Below are 21,660 nucleotides of genomic sequence, written 5' to 3' on the forward strand. Positions count from 1 at the left end.
TAAAACAGAATCCAGTGATTTACTCTGACTGTAAACAATATAAAAAAACCACCATTTGCTTCAAATCTCAAAATAAGTTAAAAGAAAATCCCAACCTCAGGACACATGACCCCTTCAGGGGTCACTTTTTGGGTCACTTTTGACCCCCTCCCCAAAAAAAAAAACCCAAACCAAAACCAACCCCCTCCCCACCCCCACCCCCCAAAAAAAAAACCCAAACAAAAAAAAGAGGGAGGAAAACAGAAAAGTTCATTATATAAAGGCTATACATTTTCCTCTTAACTGAAAGTAAATCTAAGCAGAACTATATTTGTCCCTTAAATTTAAACTTTTGAGTTCATTGGCAATTGCTTTAAAACGAACTGGCATCTCCAGATTTTTTCAGACAACTTCCATCCAATTCAGCAAAGAAAGCTTAAACAAGCATTTTTACAGAATTTTTCCAAAAAAAAAAAAAAAAAACCAAACAACCAAAAAACCAAAAACCAAACCAAAACCAAAGTGAAAAAAAAATAAAATCTAAATGGCTATGATTCCTCTATTAGCAGAAACACATAATGCAGTCTTAAATTTGCCTTCTTATATTATTTATATATATTTTTTTTAATATATATATATATAATATAATATAAACCACATATATTATATTATATATACATATACAGACAATTACAACATTAATGCAGTTTTGTGTTTTGTACAGTGTATTGGACAATCCGATCAGCATCAGACCATGGCACGATATGGTCCCTGCATTTTTAGGAACTGGATGATGAAGGAGGGTCCTCCTGCGACAATCTGAGGTGGAAGGTGGCTGAGTGGGCAGTTCTCAATACTCATTATTGACAGTTTGCTGCAAAGAGCCAGCTCAAAGGGAAGGCTGTGCAGATTGGGGTTGTCATTCAAATACAGTTCTTCCAGATTCTCCAGTGTACCTGGTGAAAAGAAAATAATACAGAGCAGTGGGTTTTTTGATTCGTGCAGTTCATATTTTAGACAGAAGCTCAAAGTCCACTTGAAGTTTCTTTACTAATACAGAGTCAGTGACTCATCTAAATCCTATTTTCAGGCACAGCAAGTTTTCTGTTCGCTGGTGCCTAAGCAAAATCCCGTTTGCTTTAGCTTCCCTGTAAAAATATCCGCTACTATAACCCCTTTAAATAACAACTGAACTGCAAAGACACAGAACAAGAGACCTGAGAAAGACTTCGCTCTAACTGTTCAGCCAAGTGTTTGGCAATTTTGCAAGCAGCTGAACAATTAACTAATGAGAGCGGTCTGGAAACCATTTATGCCATACAGCATCTATTATCCCCTTAAAAATATCTGTGCCATACCTTTTATGCAGTTAGAACTCATATATTAGAGACCTGAAGATTTAGCTGTAATGTGCCACAGGAGGAAAGGAGGAGGCATCTCTGCACAGCAGAAAAATTGTTAAATGGAACAAAGCTGTGTCAAAATTTTTTCCCAACTTCACATTTTACAACTTGCCTCCACTACAGCTTCAGCAATACAGATTAGCCAGAAGCTGGCTAAGAGAGTAATTTCTTCTTTTTTGAAACCTCCATTCTTCTGCAGCAGTCAAAATTTAAACATATCTTTGACTAACAGTCCAAACTTACAAGTGCTCCTCAACATATCCCCCCCTTTTCCAATCTCATATCCCATAAACGTTTCCTATAAGCTACAATCTTTCACAAGAGATAGCGGTAGCCAGGGCTCAAGGCACACTAAACCAACAGAAAGAAAAGTCTATAGAAGAAATCATGAGAAATAGCTGACAGCATGATAAATCAAGCAGTCACATCTGAAAATAGTTAGCTATTCTCTAATCTGTTAAGACAACCAGCTTTAATAATCAAATTGAACTTCCACAACAGTGTTTCAAGTGTCCTGACTGATTTTAATTACACAGCTCATTTCCACAGCAGCCAAACTCACTCCACTAACCTATGAACTAAATTACAAAGCTCCAGATTTAGGCTGTTTTAGGCTCTCCTCACATGGAGACACACAGATGATGAGCAAAAGCTGTAATGCCTCTTCACTAAAGATGCTAGGAGAAGCAGACCATGTCTTCCCCATCTGTACATCACTGTTTCTGACCACATTTTCCTTTCTGTATCTTGTCACAATATTTTTTTCCTCCAGAATAAGCTCCAGCTTTTAATATTTAAACTTCAGGGCTCAAAATCATGGTCTGGACCTATATGCTTGTGACCAACTATGAAAGACATGTGAGCTTTCAGCTCCAGATGCTCTAAATCTCTTACTCTGAATGTCTGCAGTAGACAAAAGAATCCTACTCCTCCCTTTCTTTCTGTAGATTTCCTCCTCTCCAGTACCTTTTCTTAGCTCATCAAGGTGAAAAACAGTGTGATGGTCTATAAACAGAACTGTATGTTGAGGACTACTGGCAGAAACATTTGCTTCAGCTATCTGCCCCTAACACAAAGTTTGCCTCTGCACCAACTGGTGGGTTTCCTTTCTCCCCCCCCAAGAACAGGTTTATGAAGCTGACTGATTGATAACACAAGAAGTGTGGGATATTTGGAAAGAAAATGAATCCCACCATTCCAAGTGAATGTGTGTTCAGTACCTTTCTGCAGAAGAACTGAAAAAAGCTAGGCCATTCCTTTCACTACAGCTCAGCAAGATAAGGATCACGTACTACAATGCTGTTCCTGTGGTGCATGCTTCACATCAGGCTGCGTACATCTAGAAGTTTCAAATGAATTTTGTGGCCTCAGCTTATGAGCAGGGGTAGATACCTATCTTATGTGTCAGTAACTGCTTTGGCTCAGGCCAGAAAAAGGGATCTTACCAATTTCCTCAGGAAGGTGTGTAAGAAGATTCTCTCCAAGCCCAAGGTGCGTCAGATTGGTAAGGTGACCAATACCTCTGGGAAGTGTGGTCAACTGATTATTAGTGAGAACCAATTTCTAAGGGAAAACATATTGAAAACAAAAAAACACAAAATTTAATGACTTCTGATTTGAATGACAACAAGATACCTAACTGATAAATTGATGGGTTCTACTCTCCAACATTTCATAGTATCAGTCAGGGTTGGAAGGGACCACAAGGATCATCTAGTTCCAACCCCTCTGCCATAGGCAGGGACACCTCAGGCTAGATCAGGCTGGCCAGAGCCTCATCCAGCCTGGTCTTAAACACCTCCAGGGATGGGGCCTCAACCACCTCCCTGGACAACCCATTCCAGGGCTTCACCACTCTCATGGTGAAGAACTTCCTCCCCACCTCCAGCTTCATTCCATTCCCCCTAGTCCTATCACTACCTGATATCCTGAGAAGTCCCTCCCCAGCCTTCTTGTAGGCCCCCTTCAAATACTGGAAGGCCACAATTAGGTCACCTTGGAGCCTTCTCTTCTCCAGACTGAACAGCCCCAACTCCTTCAGTCTGTCCTCATAGGAGAGGTGCTCCAGCCCTCTGATCATCCTCGTGGCCCTTCTCTGGACATGTTCCAGCACATCCATGTCCCTCTTGTAATAGGGGCTCCAGAACTGGATACAGTACTCCAGCTGAGTAGAGGAGGAGAATCACCTCCCTTGACCCACACTTCTCTTGCTGCAGCCCAGTATCTGATTGACTTTCTGGGCTGTAAGTGCACACTGAGAGCTCATGTTGAGCTTCTTGTCCACCAGCACCCCCAAGTCTCTCTCTTCAGGGCGGCTTTCCAGCCAACAAAAAATTCTCTATCCTTCAACAACATTTCAGGCATCTCTTAAGCATCACTGAACATAAGAACAAAATTGTGTCTAGTAAAACATGTACCTAAAAATGAAAGATTTCATGAACATGACTGAAACCAGAAGCTATTTCTGTACTGATAGTACAACAGCTAAACTCTTCAAAATTTGTTTGTTCGGTATTAACTGCTAAATCTGGGCAAGAATTAGTAGGGACAGATGACGGATGAAGTTGCATGAGATTATTAACTTCTTGGTGCTATGTCCAGTCCCACATAGCTCTCCTCAATAAACCAGATGTAATTAAATAAGTACGGTGAATAGAATAGACCAGACCAGGTTGGAAGAGACCTTCAAGATTATCGCATCCAACCCATCAACCAATCCAACCCACCTAAACAACTAAACCGTGGCACCAAGCACCCCATCAAGTCTCCTCCTGAACACCTCCAATGATGGCGACTCCACCACCTCCCCAGGCAGCCCATTCCAATGGGCAATCACTCTCTCTGTATAGAACTTCTTCCTGACATCCAGCCTAAACCTCCCCTGGTGCAGCCTGAGACTGTGTCCTCTTGTTCTGGTACTGGCTGCCTGGGAGAAGACACCTACATCCACCTGTCTACAACCTCCCTTCAGGTAGTTGTAGAGAGCAAGAAGGTCACCCCTGAGTCTCTTCTCCAGGCTAAGCAAGCCCAGCTCCCTCAGCCTCTCCTCATAGGGCTTGTGTTCCAAACCCCTCACCAACTTCGTTGTCCTTCTCTGGACACGCTCCAGCAACTCAACATCCTTCCTAAACTGAGGGGCCCAGAACTGGACACAGTACTTGAGGTGCGGCCTAACCAGTGCAGTGTGCAGGGGCAGGTGTAAATAAAGGACATCAGATATTTATCTTGGCCAGTTATTGTTTCACCTGCAGATCCTTGAGGTAAGCTATTTCGTTTGGCAAGGATTCCAGTTTGTTTTCCTCTAGATCTAACTCTCGGAGCTTCCGCAGATTGCCGATTCCATGCGGGAGTTTCTTTAGTAGATTGTTTGACAAGATAAGAACCTTGAAAAAAAAAAACCAACAACAAACTCACAAATCAAACAACAACAGAACACACAGAATTTCAGCAACACTCTAGGTAAAGAACAAATTAAGGCAGGATCTTTTTATGTTTTCAAGTAATGATGTCCAAGATTAGCCTACACTTTAAATGATGGAAGCAAAATGTCTTTAATGAGATACATACATAGATGCATAATAGAATTCTTTTCAATATTATTTTATATCATAATAAATGCAGAACAAAGCCAAAGACCACCTTATTTCTTAAAATGAATAAACAAAAGCAAAAACCCTTCTTGGACTTCCCTATTACTTTATTACGCTTCCTTATAGCTCTCTCACAATCAACCTTTATATTATTTGCTGTGCTTGCCAAGTCCTTCTCAGAAAGTTTAGCATTTCCTCTTCAGACCTATGTCCATTGGTTAGGAAAACATTCAGTAAACACACAGATTAGTGCACCCAAGCAGAACACTGCTTAGGCATCCACTGGCTTTCCAAAATCATAGAATCAGTCAGGGTTGGAAGGGACCACAAGGATCATCTAGTTCCAACCCTCTTGCCATGAGCAGGGACATCTCACGCTAGATCAGGCTGGCCAGAGCCTCATCCACCTCCAGGGGATGGGGCCTCAACCACCTCCCTGGACAACCCATTCCAGAGCTTCACCACATCATCACCACCACATCATCACTACTTCCAGAGCTGCAGAGGAGTGACCTCTGCTTTTTCTGTTTCTCCCTACTTTAACAATACCTATCTTAGCCTCAGTGCTGGCTTATTAACTACACCGAAGAAAACACCAGTAACAGTGGACTCCTATCACACAACTGCCTCTACTACAGCATTATCCACTTGTTTTTCATCTCCTTTCACAGTTGAATTAGAAATACTAGGTTCAAAAAATGTATCCCTATTTCTAATGTCAGTTTAACAGAGTTATTCATTATGCCACAAGCAAGTTAACAGGGGTTAAATGACTATACCATTTTTCCTCCAGAGAAGTCTTGCAGTCCTAACAAGTAACCAAGCCTGGTAACAACACAGTAAGTAGTAATGCAATTACTGATCAGGTAAAGCTAGTATGTAGGATGGTAGTATGTGCTATCTAACATGAGTATATACAAGAGCACCCAGTGTGGACCCTCATCCTAGCTAGACGACTCCCATCGGAGTCAGCCAACTTCTACCAGCCCCAACTCCTGCTAGCTTCATGTAACATGGAAACACCAAAGGCAGGAACAGAACAGAAAACAAGGCTAAAATCAAAGTGAAAATCAAAATGAGTAAAAGCCAAAGTCTAAGCATTAGCATAAGCAGTATTTTGGTGGCCTTCCTTTATGCACTACAATATACACAGAGTAAGAATAGTAATGTTTTAATCACATATCAAGAAACAAAGGCAGGAACAGAAAATATTACCCACATGCAATGCACTTGACTTAGCACTGCTGTGGGAAACTTCACTTTTGTGTAAACACTGCCCAGACAGTTCTTTGTATTTGATTCTTTAATTACAGAGAAAAATAATGCTAAGGGGTCCACAGACCACGCAGCTCTCCAGCTGTGGCAGCCAGCAGACCACCAGCAAATCCAGCTGTTAGTGGTTAGTAACTTCCCAATCCTATTGATCACACCCTTAACTTAAAGGGAACTGGGCCACTGAACAGCTCTTACTCAGCCATGTCATCATCACCTTAAACCACAGGAATCATTAATTATTCAGAGCAGCAGACACACTGGGAATTTGCAACTTTAATATGCCACTTGCTATTGTACTTCAGGTTTTTCCCACCAACTCACAGGAGTTATGAAGTCCTCCCAATTGCCTGAACATCTACCTTTATGTCCCTTCAACACGATTAAGTCTGTCTCTGCTAATTGTACCTTGGGAAACAGGATTAGGGATGCAACAGATTTAGTTCATGGCTTCAACTTACAAGTTCTAGGCCCTCAAATAATTCCCACCCTGCTGCCTGGTTCAAGTCAACTCTGGCTGTAATTCATAGAATGGTCTGGGTTGGAAGGGACCTCTGAAGGTCATTTAGTCCAAGCCCCCCTGCAGTAAGCAGGGGCATTCTCAACTAGGTCAGGCTGCCCAGAAAAATTCCATTTTTCAGATTCCCTGCTGTTTCCCTGCTGGTTTCTCCAGGAATTGAACTGAGTTACACCACTAACTTTCTGTTGAGAAAAACATATGCTAAATAGTTACAAATATGCATGTACCCAGGCCTTTGTGAAGAGACACTCATCTAGAGCCTAAAGAAGAACAATATTCAAAAAGCTGCTGACAACAACCATCTCATTCAAAAGCGTATGTACATGTACTTATGTGGCTTTATTTGACCCCAAAGTCACAGAATCAATAAGGTTGGAAAAGACCTCCAAGATCATCAAGTCCAACCTGTCACCCAAGACCTCATGACTACTAAACCATGGATTCAAGTGCCACATGTTATTTAAATGTGAAGCAGAGAGCACCTGATTTGTAGAGGTTCACTTGGCTGTTCATTTATACTCTTCTCACCTCAAGAGAAACAAGGCCAGATACATCCTCCGGGATTTTCGTGAGCTGATTAGTCGCTAAGTTCAGTTCTACCATACTAGTCCAAGTCCCGAAGTCCAAGGGGAGAGAGGTCAGCTGATTGTCCTGTGATTTAACATATCAAACATTTAGGGTCCGTGCTTGCAAGAAGCTGGCACAGCATCTGAGAGCTTAGGCAAAGTGCTTACAAAATACTTTGTAACAAACCAGCCTGTAATTAAATCCGAATAAAACGTCCGTAATTGGCCAACTGTTTTTTCAATACCTCCGAATAAGGAGTCCCAACCTAGAGCTACAGAATTGATTTTGCATTACTCATATGAACTGAAGTGGAAAAATTAAAAGTACATAATTCTCAAGATTTCACACATCCCAGTAGTTGAATCTCTGTGTGTGTGTGCGTGTCCTTTCTTGGTTGAATACAGTGGAGGGGGGGCGCGTAAAGGGAACACAAAACTCACTATAACTTACCAAAGGTGATACCAGCAATGCTGGAATCCTAAAAATATATGGTTTGTAAAATAAATAAACAAACAAACAAACAAAAAACCCTGCATAAAAAGAACAAGCTAAAAAATAACCCCAAGTACACAAGGAAAATAAATCATACAATCAATAAGGTTGGAAAAGACCTCAAAGAATGTATCTTAATGGCTCAGAGTCAAAGCATCTGACATTAATCTGAACATCTTAACTGCTTAAAATGTTGATACAAAATTTGATCTCGACCAGACACCACAAAATCAAAAAAAAAAAACCAAAAAAAGAAACCCCCTCCCCCCAAAAAACCCAAATAAACAAAACAACCAAAAAAAACCCCACAGGTCATAGAAAGTCCTGGCAAACAAGCCAAGCTACAAATGTGATAAACACTGTCTCAACACAAATTGAAAATCTATTGGTGCTAAAACATATTCTAAGATATTCTAGACCTTAGCTACTGTTCAAACATTTTCTTTTTTAAACACTTTAGGAACCTGAAACAAATCCACTGATAAGAAAAACACCAGCTCTTTTCTCTAGCTCTTTACTCAGTGTATGTAGCACAGACTTAAGGTTCTTTTTCTGTGCTTTGCAACCACTGAGGAAAGTCTCTAAACCTAGGTGTTCAAAGAGTATATTAAAATATATCTGTATCTAGAGAGAGAGAGAGAGAGAGATACAGACATAGATACATATATAGATATATATATATTTGTTTATAATCTAAACTGTAACAATACAAAGGAGGGGGAAAGATTATATATACATATGTATTTTACATAGTTTTGTTTATAAGCTAAACTGTAACAGTACAGGGGAGAGGGAAGATAAGTAACTGTATATGCTCGTATCTCATGCATCCATTCAAGAGCTTTGTAACCAACTTCCTTATTTTCAGTGTTCAAACTCACACAAATGTGACAAAAGCTTAACAAACAAAAACAAAGACAAATCAATAGCATCTTGAGAGTACATTTGTAAACCAATACAGAAGTGTTTCTGTATGTGACAGCAGGAGGGTCCACTTCAGCGTGATAAATTCATTCCCTGTATCATTAAATTTGCCAGAATTCGTGGAGCAGCAAACAGTGCCCCTCATTGATTTTACACACACTAGCATGTTTCTGTGCCTCACCTTCATGTTCAGCTTGCTTAATACTTTAGCTCTAGAGAAAATTCCGAAGGGGATTTTATTGATGCGGTTGTGCTCCATATTGAGAGAGTAGATTGTGGAGAACTGGGACGGGCCACCCACAGGATAGGACTGGAAGCAGTTCCTGGCCAGTGTTAAACTAGTCAGTTTGACAAGGCTGGATAAAAGACCCTGTAGAGAGAAGAAAACCACCCAGGAACTTAGGACAGATTTATGAATACATGTCTTTTCCCTCATGGGTGTAATTGAAACCGTTTTCCCCCCCCTCAAGTCCATCCTCTAAGTAAGTGTTGCAACACACAAACCAGTGTAAAATTTGATAAAACTTCCATCAGCAACCATCTCTCTTCACAGTCATCAGCCTTTACCTTATTTTTCCCCTTTTCCCCTTACATACAGCCAAAAAAGCCACACAAAAAAAAAACCCCAAGGGAAGCATTTGGAAATTCCAAATTTCACAAATATTCCTAAACAGTTATTACTCCACCACCAGTTGGTGGTTTTTTTTTCCTCTCTCCCCCTAAGAAATGAAAAGCAAGAAGCCTGGAGTTAAACTGGATCATGATGGCTGCCCCTCGAATCCAACCTCGTTTCACTTCACGAGCTAATTAGATTCCAAACTCTCAGCAGTACGGCTCTCAGAGTTTATCTGTTCGTTGTGTGCCAAGCACGCTGCTGGAACTGTGGGGATGAATAATGAGATCTAAATTACTGCTGAAGTATCACCTTTGCTTATTACTATGCCAACTTGCATTCAGCCCTATTTTCTTAAGTATTACAGAAATTGGAGATTTATGCATGGCGCTACACGCTATAAATAATGCAACATCTGCAATCAGGAACAAGCGCTAACAAGATAATGATGCCAACCATACTCTTAATGTCAGTATTTCTGGATTGCAATTTCAGGGCTATATTGGCTGTAAAAGCTTTAAGAACGTGGCTTTGCTGTTTCTCTGCTGGTGTTTTCTTTGGCTACTTTTCTACACAGTTTATTAACATTGTTGTAAATAAACTGGGATTAAACAGAGACTTGTCTACAAGTCACGGCTAAAACTTTAAGCCCTAAAATACAATTCTGGGGGCATCTTGACAAGTATCAGTGAAGCAATACTCCCCCTGAAGATAAAATAATGGATGTCCAAATCAGTATTCATCTAACCTAATCATTAACTAGAATAATCTTCGATTAGGAAATACTGCTTCTAGCTATACATTAATTAACAGATATTCTTTGTCCTAGGGTTAGGCAGTCCCTCAGCTCTGTTACAAACACACTTTATTGCTTCAAATGGATCTTGGCATTCCAAAATGCCATTTTTGAAGTCTGCTTTCATATTAAAAGGAAAAAAAAAGTTAGCTAATACACTCTAATAGCCTAAAGTAATTAAACACATTTGAAGGGAAGCAAGAGAGCTTTGACATTAAAAGAAAACAATACTCTTATATCTGCAAGAGCTGTGGCAGTGCTGTCTTCTCCCAGCCCATCCTTTTAAGATAAAATATTTATCAGGCACTGAGTCAGCAGCTTCAGCTATGTTTTGAAATTCTGAAGTTTCTTCAACAAATACAGCTCTTTGTACTATAACACAGAATCCTTTTACTTCAAACAGATTACAGTATAAACTATACACTTCTGCGAGGTAGCGGCTTAAGCATCAACATATTATTGGCAAACACACATGAAGAAGGCAGCACAGTCACAAAGAGTTCTGTATAATGACTGAACATTTTTTAAAGCAAGTAATCACCCCTCACATAAGCTTTTTGCTATTATAATCATAGCTGCTTTTCTAATATATCTGGGTGGGGTGGGCTGTCTTAGCTCTCGTCTTAAAATCAGACTAGTACCTTTCCGTCAACAGCATTTTCACTGCTTTCAGTCTATCATTGCTGAGCTCAGAAATGTATTTGAAGGGAAACAGTTACTTCCTGCTCTATGTTCCTAGGAGTACTTTGCCTAAGTAGAATCACAGAATTATTTCTAAGATTGAGTCCAATCATCAACCTAACACTACCATGGCCATCACCAAATTCTTCTTTGTTTTATTTCTTTGTTGGTTTTGTTGTTGTCAGTTTGGGTGGTTGTCTTTCTTTCTTTCCTTCCTTCCTTCCTTCCTTCCTTCCTTCCTTCCTTCCTTCCTTCCTTCCTTCCTTCCTTCCTTCCTTCCTTCCTTCTATGTAGAGTTTCCCACATACCTCTTTAGATAACATTTTAACACATTTTATACTACAGTCAGGGGTGGAGGGTGTTGGTAGGTGGAAATAACAGCTTAGCAAAGCAATTTGAACCATCACTAAAACAGAATATAACAATATATCAATAATATCAATATAATAGTATCAATAAGCAGAATATGGTGTCCTGAAGCCTTCATCTCGAAAGGTTCTGAAGCAATGGAAGAAATATCCAAACTAAGAATCAATCACATCAGCTTTTCTTGTCACCAGAGCAATTCTTCCTGTGCACTAATGCATCAAATCAAGTATGTGTTTCTAAATGTTTACTAGCATCAAAAGCATACAGTATGCAGCTCAGCCTCTCACACTCTGCTGCCCTAACAGTCTCAAGAAATTAAGAAAACTTAAAGGTTTAAAAGTATAACCCAGCAGTTTAAACATTTTAAACAGCTGTATTTAAAAGCTGGTCTGTAAGCAGGTCCAGCTGTCTAGGACTGTAAAACTGGCGTTGAGTCCACAGGGGCATGTTTCAGACAGCTCTAAAGAAGGAGTATAGAAAAATATACAGATGCATGGGGAAATAGGACCTTCTGCCTCTTCACCCCAGACTAGCAAACACTCTGTTCAGAGAATGTGCTAATTGAAGAGACTGACAAGGTGGCTCCAGAACTTCTAACTATGGACATTTTCATAGGTCCCACACAAAGCTTGGAACAAGAGAGACCAAGATGAGAATCAACCGCAGCAGCTAGGAAAAGCAAGAAAACAGATTTCTCTTCCCCTTTTTCCCAGGATCCTCAGAGGGTCACCAGAAACTGGAAAATTATGCAAATGATTATTTTACATAACTGATGGAAAGTGTGTCAATGAACTGCCAGATTATATCACGTTGGTACCAACAGCACAGTTTTCCACATTAAAATGCACTTGTGACAAGGTTTACAAGGTTCACTAATTCTCTTGAGGGTCATTCTTGCCTCAGTTAGATGGGGGAAAAAGATACCCCATTTTTTGGTTTTCTACATCTGCCTCACTTCCATGAAACTGAAACACTTAGAGACACTTTTCTGGCTTGAATGGTGGGAACCTGAGTTCTAAAACCTGTCCTTTCTAAAAGGACAGGACAGCCAACAATTAGATGTACTGCTTCCACTTTTGACTGAAGTTGTATGGCATTAGTTCTTCTATACCAGTTAGATACACCCAATATGTACAAATTACAGTATTTCACATTACACACATGTAGATTAAAACAAAGGCTATTCCCCAGAGTTATGCAAGACAAAGTAGTTTTATATGGTCCAATCCCTCTACTAAACACCAAAGTCACAGAATCACAGAATGTTAGAGCTTGGAAGGGAACTCCAGAGATCAAGTCCAAACCTTCTGCCAAAAGAAGGATCACCTAGGGCACTGTACACAGGAATGCATCCAGGCAGGTTTTGAAAGTCTCCAGAGAAGAACATTCCACAACCTCTCTGGGCAGCCTGTTCCAGTGCTGTCACCCTCATTGTAAAGAAGTTTCTCCTCAAGTTGAGGTGAAACCTTCTATGTTCAAGTTTGCATCCATTGTTCCTTGTCTTATTACTGCTCACCACTAAAAAGAGATTGGCCCCCTCCACTTGCCACCCACCTCTCAGGTATCTATACACATTGATGAGATCCCCTCTCAGTCTTCTAAGGACTAAACAGTCCCAGTCTTACAACAACATTCCCACCCCAGTCCACTCCCTCTAATTCTCACCTCAGGTAAAGTAGAAATGTTGTTGTTCTCCAGGTTCAGCTCATCAAGTTCACTGCATTTTGCTAAAGACTTCGGAATTGCCGATAGCCTGTTGTACCTCAGGCCAAGACGACTTAGACTGGACAGATTTCCTACAGGTAGGAAACAAGTAGTAATAGATCATTAGAGTAACATAAAGGCACAGAACAAAGTCTGACTTCTGGTTTTTCTGTTGTCTTACATTCTGCACTTTTTTTTTTTCCTATGGGGAAAAGGCTCTATCATGCCAGGAGAGGCACAAACTGCAGCGCTTTCCAACACATAACCATGCAGAAGTAGATTGTGCATACTAAGCATTCTTTTTAAATTGTGCATGATACAGTAAGCAAGTAAGGCTTGTGTTCTACTACAGATGTCTTTCTACCAACACAAAACCCTCTACAATTCTTCAGATGCCCCCAAAATGACTTTAAAAAGTACATATAGCATCCTTCAATGCAACGACTCCTATTCCCAGAACTTGGCTGTACACCACACAGTTCTCAGGTCCTGGCAAAACAGTTTCCTCTACAGGGAGGAAAAAAAACCCAAGCATCTTTTACCATACTCCACAAGCAACAAAGTCTATAAAAAGTGATAGGGAAAAACAAACAACCAAACAAACAAAAAAAAAAAACTTTCAAGTTTTCTGAATGATATTGAAGAAAAAGGTTGGACAAAGTCCACAAAAATATGAATAGAATAGAATAGAATTAACCAGGTTGGAAAAGACCTTCAAGATCATCGCATCCAACCTATCATCCAACACCACCTAATCAACTAAACCATGCAACCAAGCACCCTATCAAGTCTCCTCCTGAACACCTCCAAGAGGATAGTAGCAAAAGTATTTCTGACTACTTCAGGCCAGCAGGCCCAGCTGATACATTGCAACTTGAAAAATTCCCATCTGAAGCTCTCTTTAGCAGCTAACAAGTACTCAAGACCAATATCAACTGCTGAATGAAGTCTTCTATCTATAGAGTGCTGCAGCATTTAAGACTCTCCTGCAGGTATAGCAAGACCCTGAGCTTCACTGAAAAGTGAAGTATGATGAACAGTGCTTCGTCTTCTGGCTCATCCCTACAATCAGAACACTTCTGTGCACACATGTACATCGCACCAATAGAGCTTGTGAACAGATTCACACAATCACATCACTTCCCTCTAAACATTTGCTATTCTGCATGCATCATCAGAATCACTCACGGCACAACACATTTGTTCTGCAAACTGAAGCACCAGAAAGATACATTAGAAAAGAAACATAAGATTTAACAAATGGTAGCAGGAACAACCAGAAGTCATTAAAAAATATGCAGGGAGCTTAATACATACAGTCTAACTAATTATTAAATGAAAGCTGTATTAATGTCTGTGCATACATCTTTAAATCCTTATGCAAAGGTTATTGAAGCACAGTGAAGGAAGAAGCAAAGCAAATGTAGTGTATGAAATACTCTTGGAAGCAAAGGATGAAACAAAAAGAAAAATGGAGAATGAAAATGAATACAAACACTAACAAGGTCTCAACAAAGGAAGGGGCAAAATACCTTCTTCCTGAACTTGATCAAAATACACTGTAACAATGACCCTGCATCATTGAGTAGTTGGGAACAGAGATAATGAAAACTGCCAATTGTGAATGTTGTATGATTTGCTGTAGTTACTAAAAGGGAGATTCACAAAAGAAGTGAAAGTTAAACACACTTTCCCCCCCCAACTACAAAAACCCCAACACAAACAAACAAAACCCCCAAACAAACAAAAAACCCCAAGCCAGAAAACAAACAGACAAAAAAAACCCCCAACCAAACAAAACCAAACCACAAAGTTAACACCACAAAAAAACACCAAAAGTGATGGGAGAACAAAAATTACCCAGGTTTTAGATCAAGAAAGAAAAGACAATTAACTTTCAGCTCATTATCTGACATTTAGCTATCAAACATAGCAACAAATTTCACTTAGTATTGTCAACAACTAAAAAAAAGTGGAAACAACAGGTAACCACCCAGAGTTGCTTAACTTGTAGTATGTGCCACTGGGATTTTTCTTGATACTTTTTAAGTGCTTGCTTGCTTCCTTTCCAAGCAAGTACACAATCAGCTTTTGCAGAAGCAGCAAAGAAAGCCCTCAACAACAACAAAAGTCATTTAAAATCCAGGGCTATCAATATTCCTCTCCGGTGCACAAACCTTCACCTACAATGAATAATCCTACAGTGAATACACACTTTAAGACCTTATGAGAATAATAAAGAATAATGAAGAGAATAATTCTGATCTATTTTGATCCTAAAATCCACTGATATAAATGATGGTCTTTTGTACAGAAAGGTAGCTATTTGGTTCTGGCTGTATAGGAAACTGACCTCACCAAGATCAATCAATTAAGATTTGCTGTCCTAGGACTGAACAAACCATAACCTGACTGCATTTCTCTGAACAGTTATTTAATGCTTTAACTAACACAAGAAATCACAAACTTTACACAAAATAAAGTATCAATCCACTCTTGGTTTTCAGTACTTAAACCTTGAGTGAGATGCTGATCTGGATTTTTCAGGCAAAGAGAAGCAACAGGGAACAGCTTAAGCAGACAGTATGATGCCAACTGTTGCTTAGCAATACGTCTCTATGCCAGTTCCCAGATTGTGAGCACAGGTTGTATGTATATGGCTCTCTTCCTACTAGCAATGTGGCATTTCAGAAAGATGAAACAAGGCAGCTATCAGAGAGAGTCAAACTGTACCATGATTTTCCAAGATAGAATGACACACATTGGCTATCTTCACAGCATTATCAGAAAGGAGGCATAAACAGCAGGTCCCAGTAATTTCTTATCATAAGTAGCAATTCTCATTAGAGCTTTATCACTGTTTCTCTACTAGGTATCTTTTTCTTCCATGGGAAAGGCATGCAAAGGCAGAAGGCACATCCTGCATGTCTCACATTCCCTATGGCTGTTACACACACCACAGCACTAAATACAGATATTCCTGAGAACAAACCCAGCAATAATTCAGTTACAGTTTTATCAGCTGCACCTTTCCCACTGCTCCTGGAAGAGCTGTCCTGCACCCAGTTGATGCAGGCAGCATGGGCGACCTTCTCACTTCAAGACATTATTTATTTATAGACCATTTATCACCATTTATTCTTCTGGCAACAAGACTCAGATAGCTTTTCACCCTCATCAGAGTTCACACATCACAGTGAGAAACGCTTACCAGCTTTTATCTTCACATGTTGGACAAGCCAGATCTTTGTCTCATCACAAAAAAGGATAATCCCTAGAGTGCTTCCTCTGCTCAGTGTGTTAAAACATAGCTATTTTTTTTGTTTGTTGGATTGGTTCTTTTTGTGTTAAGGAATACTCAATACAATGATAACATTTGCCTCCATGGTCCAATGGACAGCTGGCTAACAGGCTCAGAACTCCTCACCAACTCTGACCACCAAGTGACAACCTTCAGTTTGTAACAGAAACTGCTACAAGTTGCTAAATAGCACACCTTGCACATTACACAATCAAAAACAGTTCCATTTACAACTTCCTGAGCTCAGGATTACCTAGCTGATACTCATATCATATATATGGAGACTTGATGGGGTGCTTGGTGCCATGGTTTAGTTGTTTAGGTGGGTTGGATTGGTTGATGGGTTGGACGCGATGATCTTGAAGGTCTCTTCCAACCTGGTCTAGTCTATTCTACTCTATTCCATTCCATTCTATTCCTATTCATATTGAGAGCTGCTTTACAGTGCCTGAATCTCCATCTTCCTGAGTTCAGCAACTGGTTTGTGAGATGGCACAATATTAGGGACTCAGCTGAGTGCTGTCAGGTGAGGTCTAAGAAATCAGGCATCGTAAAAAACAATTGAGCATGATCAACTCAGTCACACAGTCCTCAGGATCATTTTGACTGTACTTTTGTCACTGAAAACATACCTCAGTGGTTCCTCTAAAACAGCCCCTCTCACAAAATGCAACACTAGGTGTTCATGAACATGACAGTTTGATAATCACAACTGAAAAGCAGCTTACTACCAGAAAAAAGCAACACACAAAACCCCTTCCAATTTGTTTTCTTTGGGAGCCCATTACAAAACGCCTTGTAAACAACTGCCCTATCCATTGGTACTTCTGAAAATATGATACTAAAGCCTGACTAAGCCCTAAACACATGACCAGCCTAAGAAAATCACTGAAAATTAGTTTCAGTTCAACTTTTGGCATGAATAGTCACTCTAGATGAGATTCAATGAGCATCTTACAAAGCAGGTAGGTCCTCAGGGCCTTAATGGAGTGGAAAATTGTATAAGGGAGACTAGACAAGCTAGAGATGGACAGCTACAGATAGAGATTAAACACTGCAGTGATGTGTGTCAACAGGTCCTAGCCTAAAACAGCTGTAAGTCAGAAGATGATTGTATCCCATTTGGTACTTACCACATCATACTTTTCCCAGATGTTTGTCAAACTCCCTAAAAACTGCTGAAGAGTTTCAAGATATTTTAGGGGAAAGAAGCTGCAGACATGTTTAATCTAATCTCTTATCAGAAAGCAAATCATTTCCCATGATAGCTGTAGATTAAAATGAAAGGCTTCAGATATACCTTTTTAACTTTCAGCTGTTGTACTCCACTAGCAAAGATGATGTCTGCCGACATCCAGTACCGTGCCAGCGCATAACAACTGGTCCTTCATCATGAAGGTGATATCAGCAAGCTTGTTGCAGTGGAAAGTAGAACAATACACTCATCTGATCTGGGGGCACCTCCTTGCTACCAAAGCCTACAGATTTGTATTGATGTAAACTCACATCATCAATCACCCAAGGAAGGTCAAACCCTTTCCACAACCTGCAGGGCCAGAACATCCCTAATGTTTTATACGCTCTGGCTAAAGGCTGATGTCTTAGGAAAATTTGGAATGGGGACAGAAAGGTAATGGCAGTGGAAGGGCAACCACTCAGGAAAACTGCAGAAGAGGAGCAAACAGAATCTTTCCTGATCATTGTAACCAACTGCCAAAGCCAAAACATGAAATGTAATTTTGCTCTTCCAAATACAAAGGTATAGTTGAACATAGCACAAAACTTAACACTTTGCCTTTTAATGGTTTAACAGTTAAGAGATTTTTTAGAGTATTTTAATTTTTCTTTTCTGCCATCAGTGCCTCCTGATACACCAAGGCCAATGTAGGAGGCAGACTCAAACTCACAAATTAGAAAGGTCAGCAGGGTCTATCATTTTACATCCTGCTCAAACCAAAGTGCATTATACTCCTTCCACAAAGTCCAGGAATGCTCATAAAGGGGTTGTCTATTAGAAAGCTACTTAACACTAATTAAAAATTCATCTCTACCACTCTTACTGGTTTAAATGCCATTTCAAGATAAAGAGAAATCTCTCTATTTTCAGTCTAGCAGTACCAACTGAAGACAGGCCTTCCCTCATTATTTCAAGATTAAAGCTAAAGTGTGACTGTGTCAGTATTTATTTTTCAGCTGCACATGTGAAAGAAGCATGCGAGATGCTGGCAAAACCTGAGAGATGGAGACTCAAGTATCTGACATGCATCACACACAATACCTGTGTAAGGCTAGAGAGCACAAACTCTTAGCGACATGTGTCTAGAACAGTGCAAGCTGTGAAAACTCAACTTCATTTAACATGCATTCAGCAAAATGCATGTAACTAATAGACCTGCTTGCCTCGACTCTGATGTGTTCCTTTGAATCACTCTGCCTTTGTGCCTGCTTCTTACATAAAGAAAATAAGGGTTTTGGCTCCTTCTTTCTGCAGTATACAGATCATCTGGGAAAATGCTGAGCTGCAGTTACACAGTATCACTAAGGTTGGAAGAGACCTCGAGGATCATCCAGTCCAACCTGTCACCACAGACCTCATGACTAGACCATGGCACCAAGTGCCACATCCAATCTCCTCTTGAACTCCTCCAGGGACGGTGACTCCACCACCTCCCTGGGCAGCACATTCCAATGACGAATGACTCGCTCGGTGAAGAACTTTCTCCTCACCTCGAGTCTAAACCTCCCCTGGTGCAGCTTGAGACTGTGTCCCCTTGTTCTGGTGCTGGTTGCCTGGGAGAAGAGATCAACCCCTTCCTGGCTACAACCTCCTTTCAGGTAGTTGTAGAGGGCAATGAGGTCACCCCTGAGCCTCCTCTTCTCCAGGCTAAACAATCCCAGCTCCCTCAGCCTCTCCTCATAGGGCTGTGCTCAAGGCCTCTCACCATCCTCGTTGCCCTTCTCTGGACACGTTCAAGTGTCTCAATGTCTACATACAGGTGTCTGAATCTAATTGCTGTGTGATGCTATGTACATTCACTACAATGAAACTGTCCCCATCCTAGTCTTACCAGGAAGAATATCCAAGCAAAACATACAATTAAAAAATATTTTCATAAATACATATCAATTAACTCAGAAGTAATAAACCAACAGAAGCTAGCCTAGCCTTTGAAGAATAAAAAGAGTACCTGTGTATTTAACTTCATTGAGCTTGCATTTGAGATTTAGTAAAACAAAACAATCAACATTTTTAAAAAGGGATGAAAATTGCACAAAATTTACAAAACCCAGAGTCAAAAGTAACACCTGGGACTTATTTTGGGCTCTCAATGCAAGTGTTGCATTTTACTAAAATCATATTTCATACAGTAACACAAAGCAACTAAAACTGATTTCATTTATCATTCTGATTGGGAGCCTTATTTTCCCTTTCAAGTGAGCACTTAAAACTTTGTAATATAATCTGTACTTTCACAGAAATGTAAATCACGTTACAAGCACAGTTTATACCTAACTGGCAACAAAGAAGAAACATTAATCTTTCCTCAGTGATAGATGTGTTCAATTCTTTAAGCCTGTCCTACTATATGAAATACATTTATAATGTTAGCTCATGAAGGAACGTGAGAATTCCTGCATGCTGAACAGAGCTCCACCTGGTATCTTCTCTCCAGAAGAAAAATAAATGCCCCAAAGCAGCTACTAAGAGATGAACCTAAGAAAACATGTAAGCACATTCTGAAACTTCCCCAAGAGCCAAGGGAAAATTCAACAGCGTGTGGCTCAGCCACCTCCCAAATTTAGAAGCATCTGATACATTTTTCTTCTGCATAATTGTCACATTGCCCTGTGAGCTTTTAGCATCCACAGCAACCTGTGCGAACACTGACACCCAAGCGCTCTCCACCCATCGCAAGCAGTACAGTCTGCTTTTTGCTGGTGTGAGGTTGACACCTCGGTTTTACCTCAACCCTCTCGTTCTGCTCCTGGAGGAGGCAGTGAGCAGTCACTTCCCACTTACCCTCTCCTGCCACTCACTATTTTCTAGCCAATTTCACTGCTTGATATTTACTAAGTCTAGAATTAAAGCCAAAAAGAAACAGAAGCTTCATTCCCTTTATGAGAACACCAGGAGAACCAACAAAGGGATGAGAACAAAAGAGTGAGAGCTACTTCTTTCCACCAGATAAAGAAAAGGCTGAGCTTATTACAATTGCCTGATGCTGGCAGAAGCTAGTTAAAAATGTTTCATTAACAGCACAGTCCGAGAACAAAATCTTAGACAAAGCATTGGACACTGATCAGATCTCCCAAAGTCAGCCTGTCGAAACAGGCTTGATCCTGCAAAGTACTAAATGCTCACAGACAAAAGCACCAGGTCATGTGCTTAAATTTTAAGAATACTGCCATCAAAGCTGGAGCAGGAGCCTGTGCACTTTGCTCCATTAGAATGGCAAGTAATTGGCAACATCAAAGCCATCAGTCACATACGAACATCACCGCTGAGCACTGAGGGAGCTGCAAGCACTCTGCTGGCTCTCTCAGGACCAGCACACGTGTCAGATGGCTCAGAATAAGACTTCTCCAGCTTCTGCTAAACCTGCTAAATCATTCTACAGAAATGTCTTCACTGGGACTTCTAGGGACTAAAAGCTTTCAACCACAATTTGCCTAGCCTGGGCTGTACCAGTTACATACAGCCGGTTATGGCCAAGATGCTTCGCATTTTATCAGCTGTAGGTTTTAAAAGCACAACAGTGCTCTCAGAGGTAGCACTGGATATAAACAGGTTAGCAGCCTAGTTTGTAGCACAATTTCAACCAGCAAAACCAGCAAAGCTACTCCACACAATACTTGCTTTCCTGAGAGCTGTGATGTCAGCTTCCAAGCTAATCAGCCACAGTGAAGGGCAGGAGTGTAGCAAGGGGCCTTGCATATGCCTCTCATCTTCCTAAAGATCTCTTACGAACACTGCAAAGTGTATCCAGTGACAGAATTCTTTGTGCTTTTAAAGCATCATTTTGGAACATTTACAACTGACTATTCTTTTTCTTATTAAAATGCCTGTTGCCTTAAATGTCCATGAATATGGCACATTTTGCCTATAACCAAACTGCACACGTAGAGTACATCCAAAAGCAGACAATTACAAAGCAGATGAAGAATCTGATATTTACAAGGCTACAATTCTGTTTCTGTTGAATTTCTTTCTCAAATGACTTGTTTCTGTGCTTTGAAATGATAAATTGTGAACAGATTTGTACAGAATGCTAAAATTAAAAGTTCAAACACCACAATGTGGTATTTGCAGAGCAGCATTTTCTGAACTGGCTTGAAGTCCAAAAGAAACACTCTACTCCACCCTAAGTTTGCTTTCTCTCCATCCCAAAAGCCCAGTTATTAATTTCAATACAAACAGTATGTTCTTCACCTTTTATATATGTATCTT

At 40.3% G+C, this 21,660-nt stretch overlaps 1 protein-coding gene across 2 annotated transcripts in view; it reads right to left on the bottom strand.

Moving 5' to 3' along the window:
• Positions 1-514: 514 nt before the first annotated feature.
• SHOC2 (SHOC2 leucine rich repeat scaffold protein) overlaps positions 515-21,660 on the bottom strand; it is a 70,317-nt gene continuing 49,171 nt past the window's right edge. For both annotated transcript variants that reach the window (XM_054163773.1, XM_054163772.1), the window contains exons 4-9: positions 12,872-13,002; positions 8,929-9,117; positions 7,293-7,415; positions 4,628-4,765; positions 2,828-2,945; positions 515-935 (exon numbers count right to left, since the gene is read on the bottom strand). In XM_054163773.1, coding sequence (XP_054019748.1) covers positions 727-935; positions 2,828-2,945; positions 4,628-4,765; positions 7,293-7,415; positions 8,929-9,117; positions 12,872-13,002 — 908 coding nt within the window. In that variant the 3' untranslated portion in view covers positions 515-726. The remainder of the gene's footprint in view (positions 936-2,827; positions 2,946-4,627; positions 4,766-7,292; positions 7,416-8,928; positions 9,118-12,871; positions 13,003-21,660) is intronic.

This window comes from Dryobates pubescens, chromosome 8 (assembly GCF_014839835.1).
Source record: "Dryobates pubescens isolate bDryPub1 chromosome 8, bDryPub1.pri, whole genome shotgun sequence".
Lineage (NCBI taxonomy): Eukaryota > Metazoa > Chordata > Aves > Piciformes > Picidae > Dryobates > Dryobates pubescens.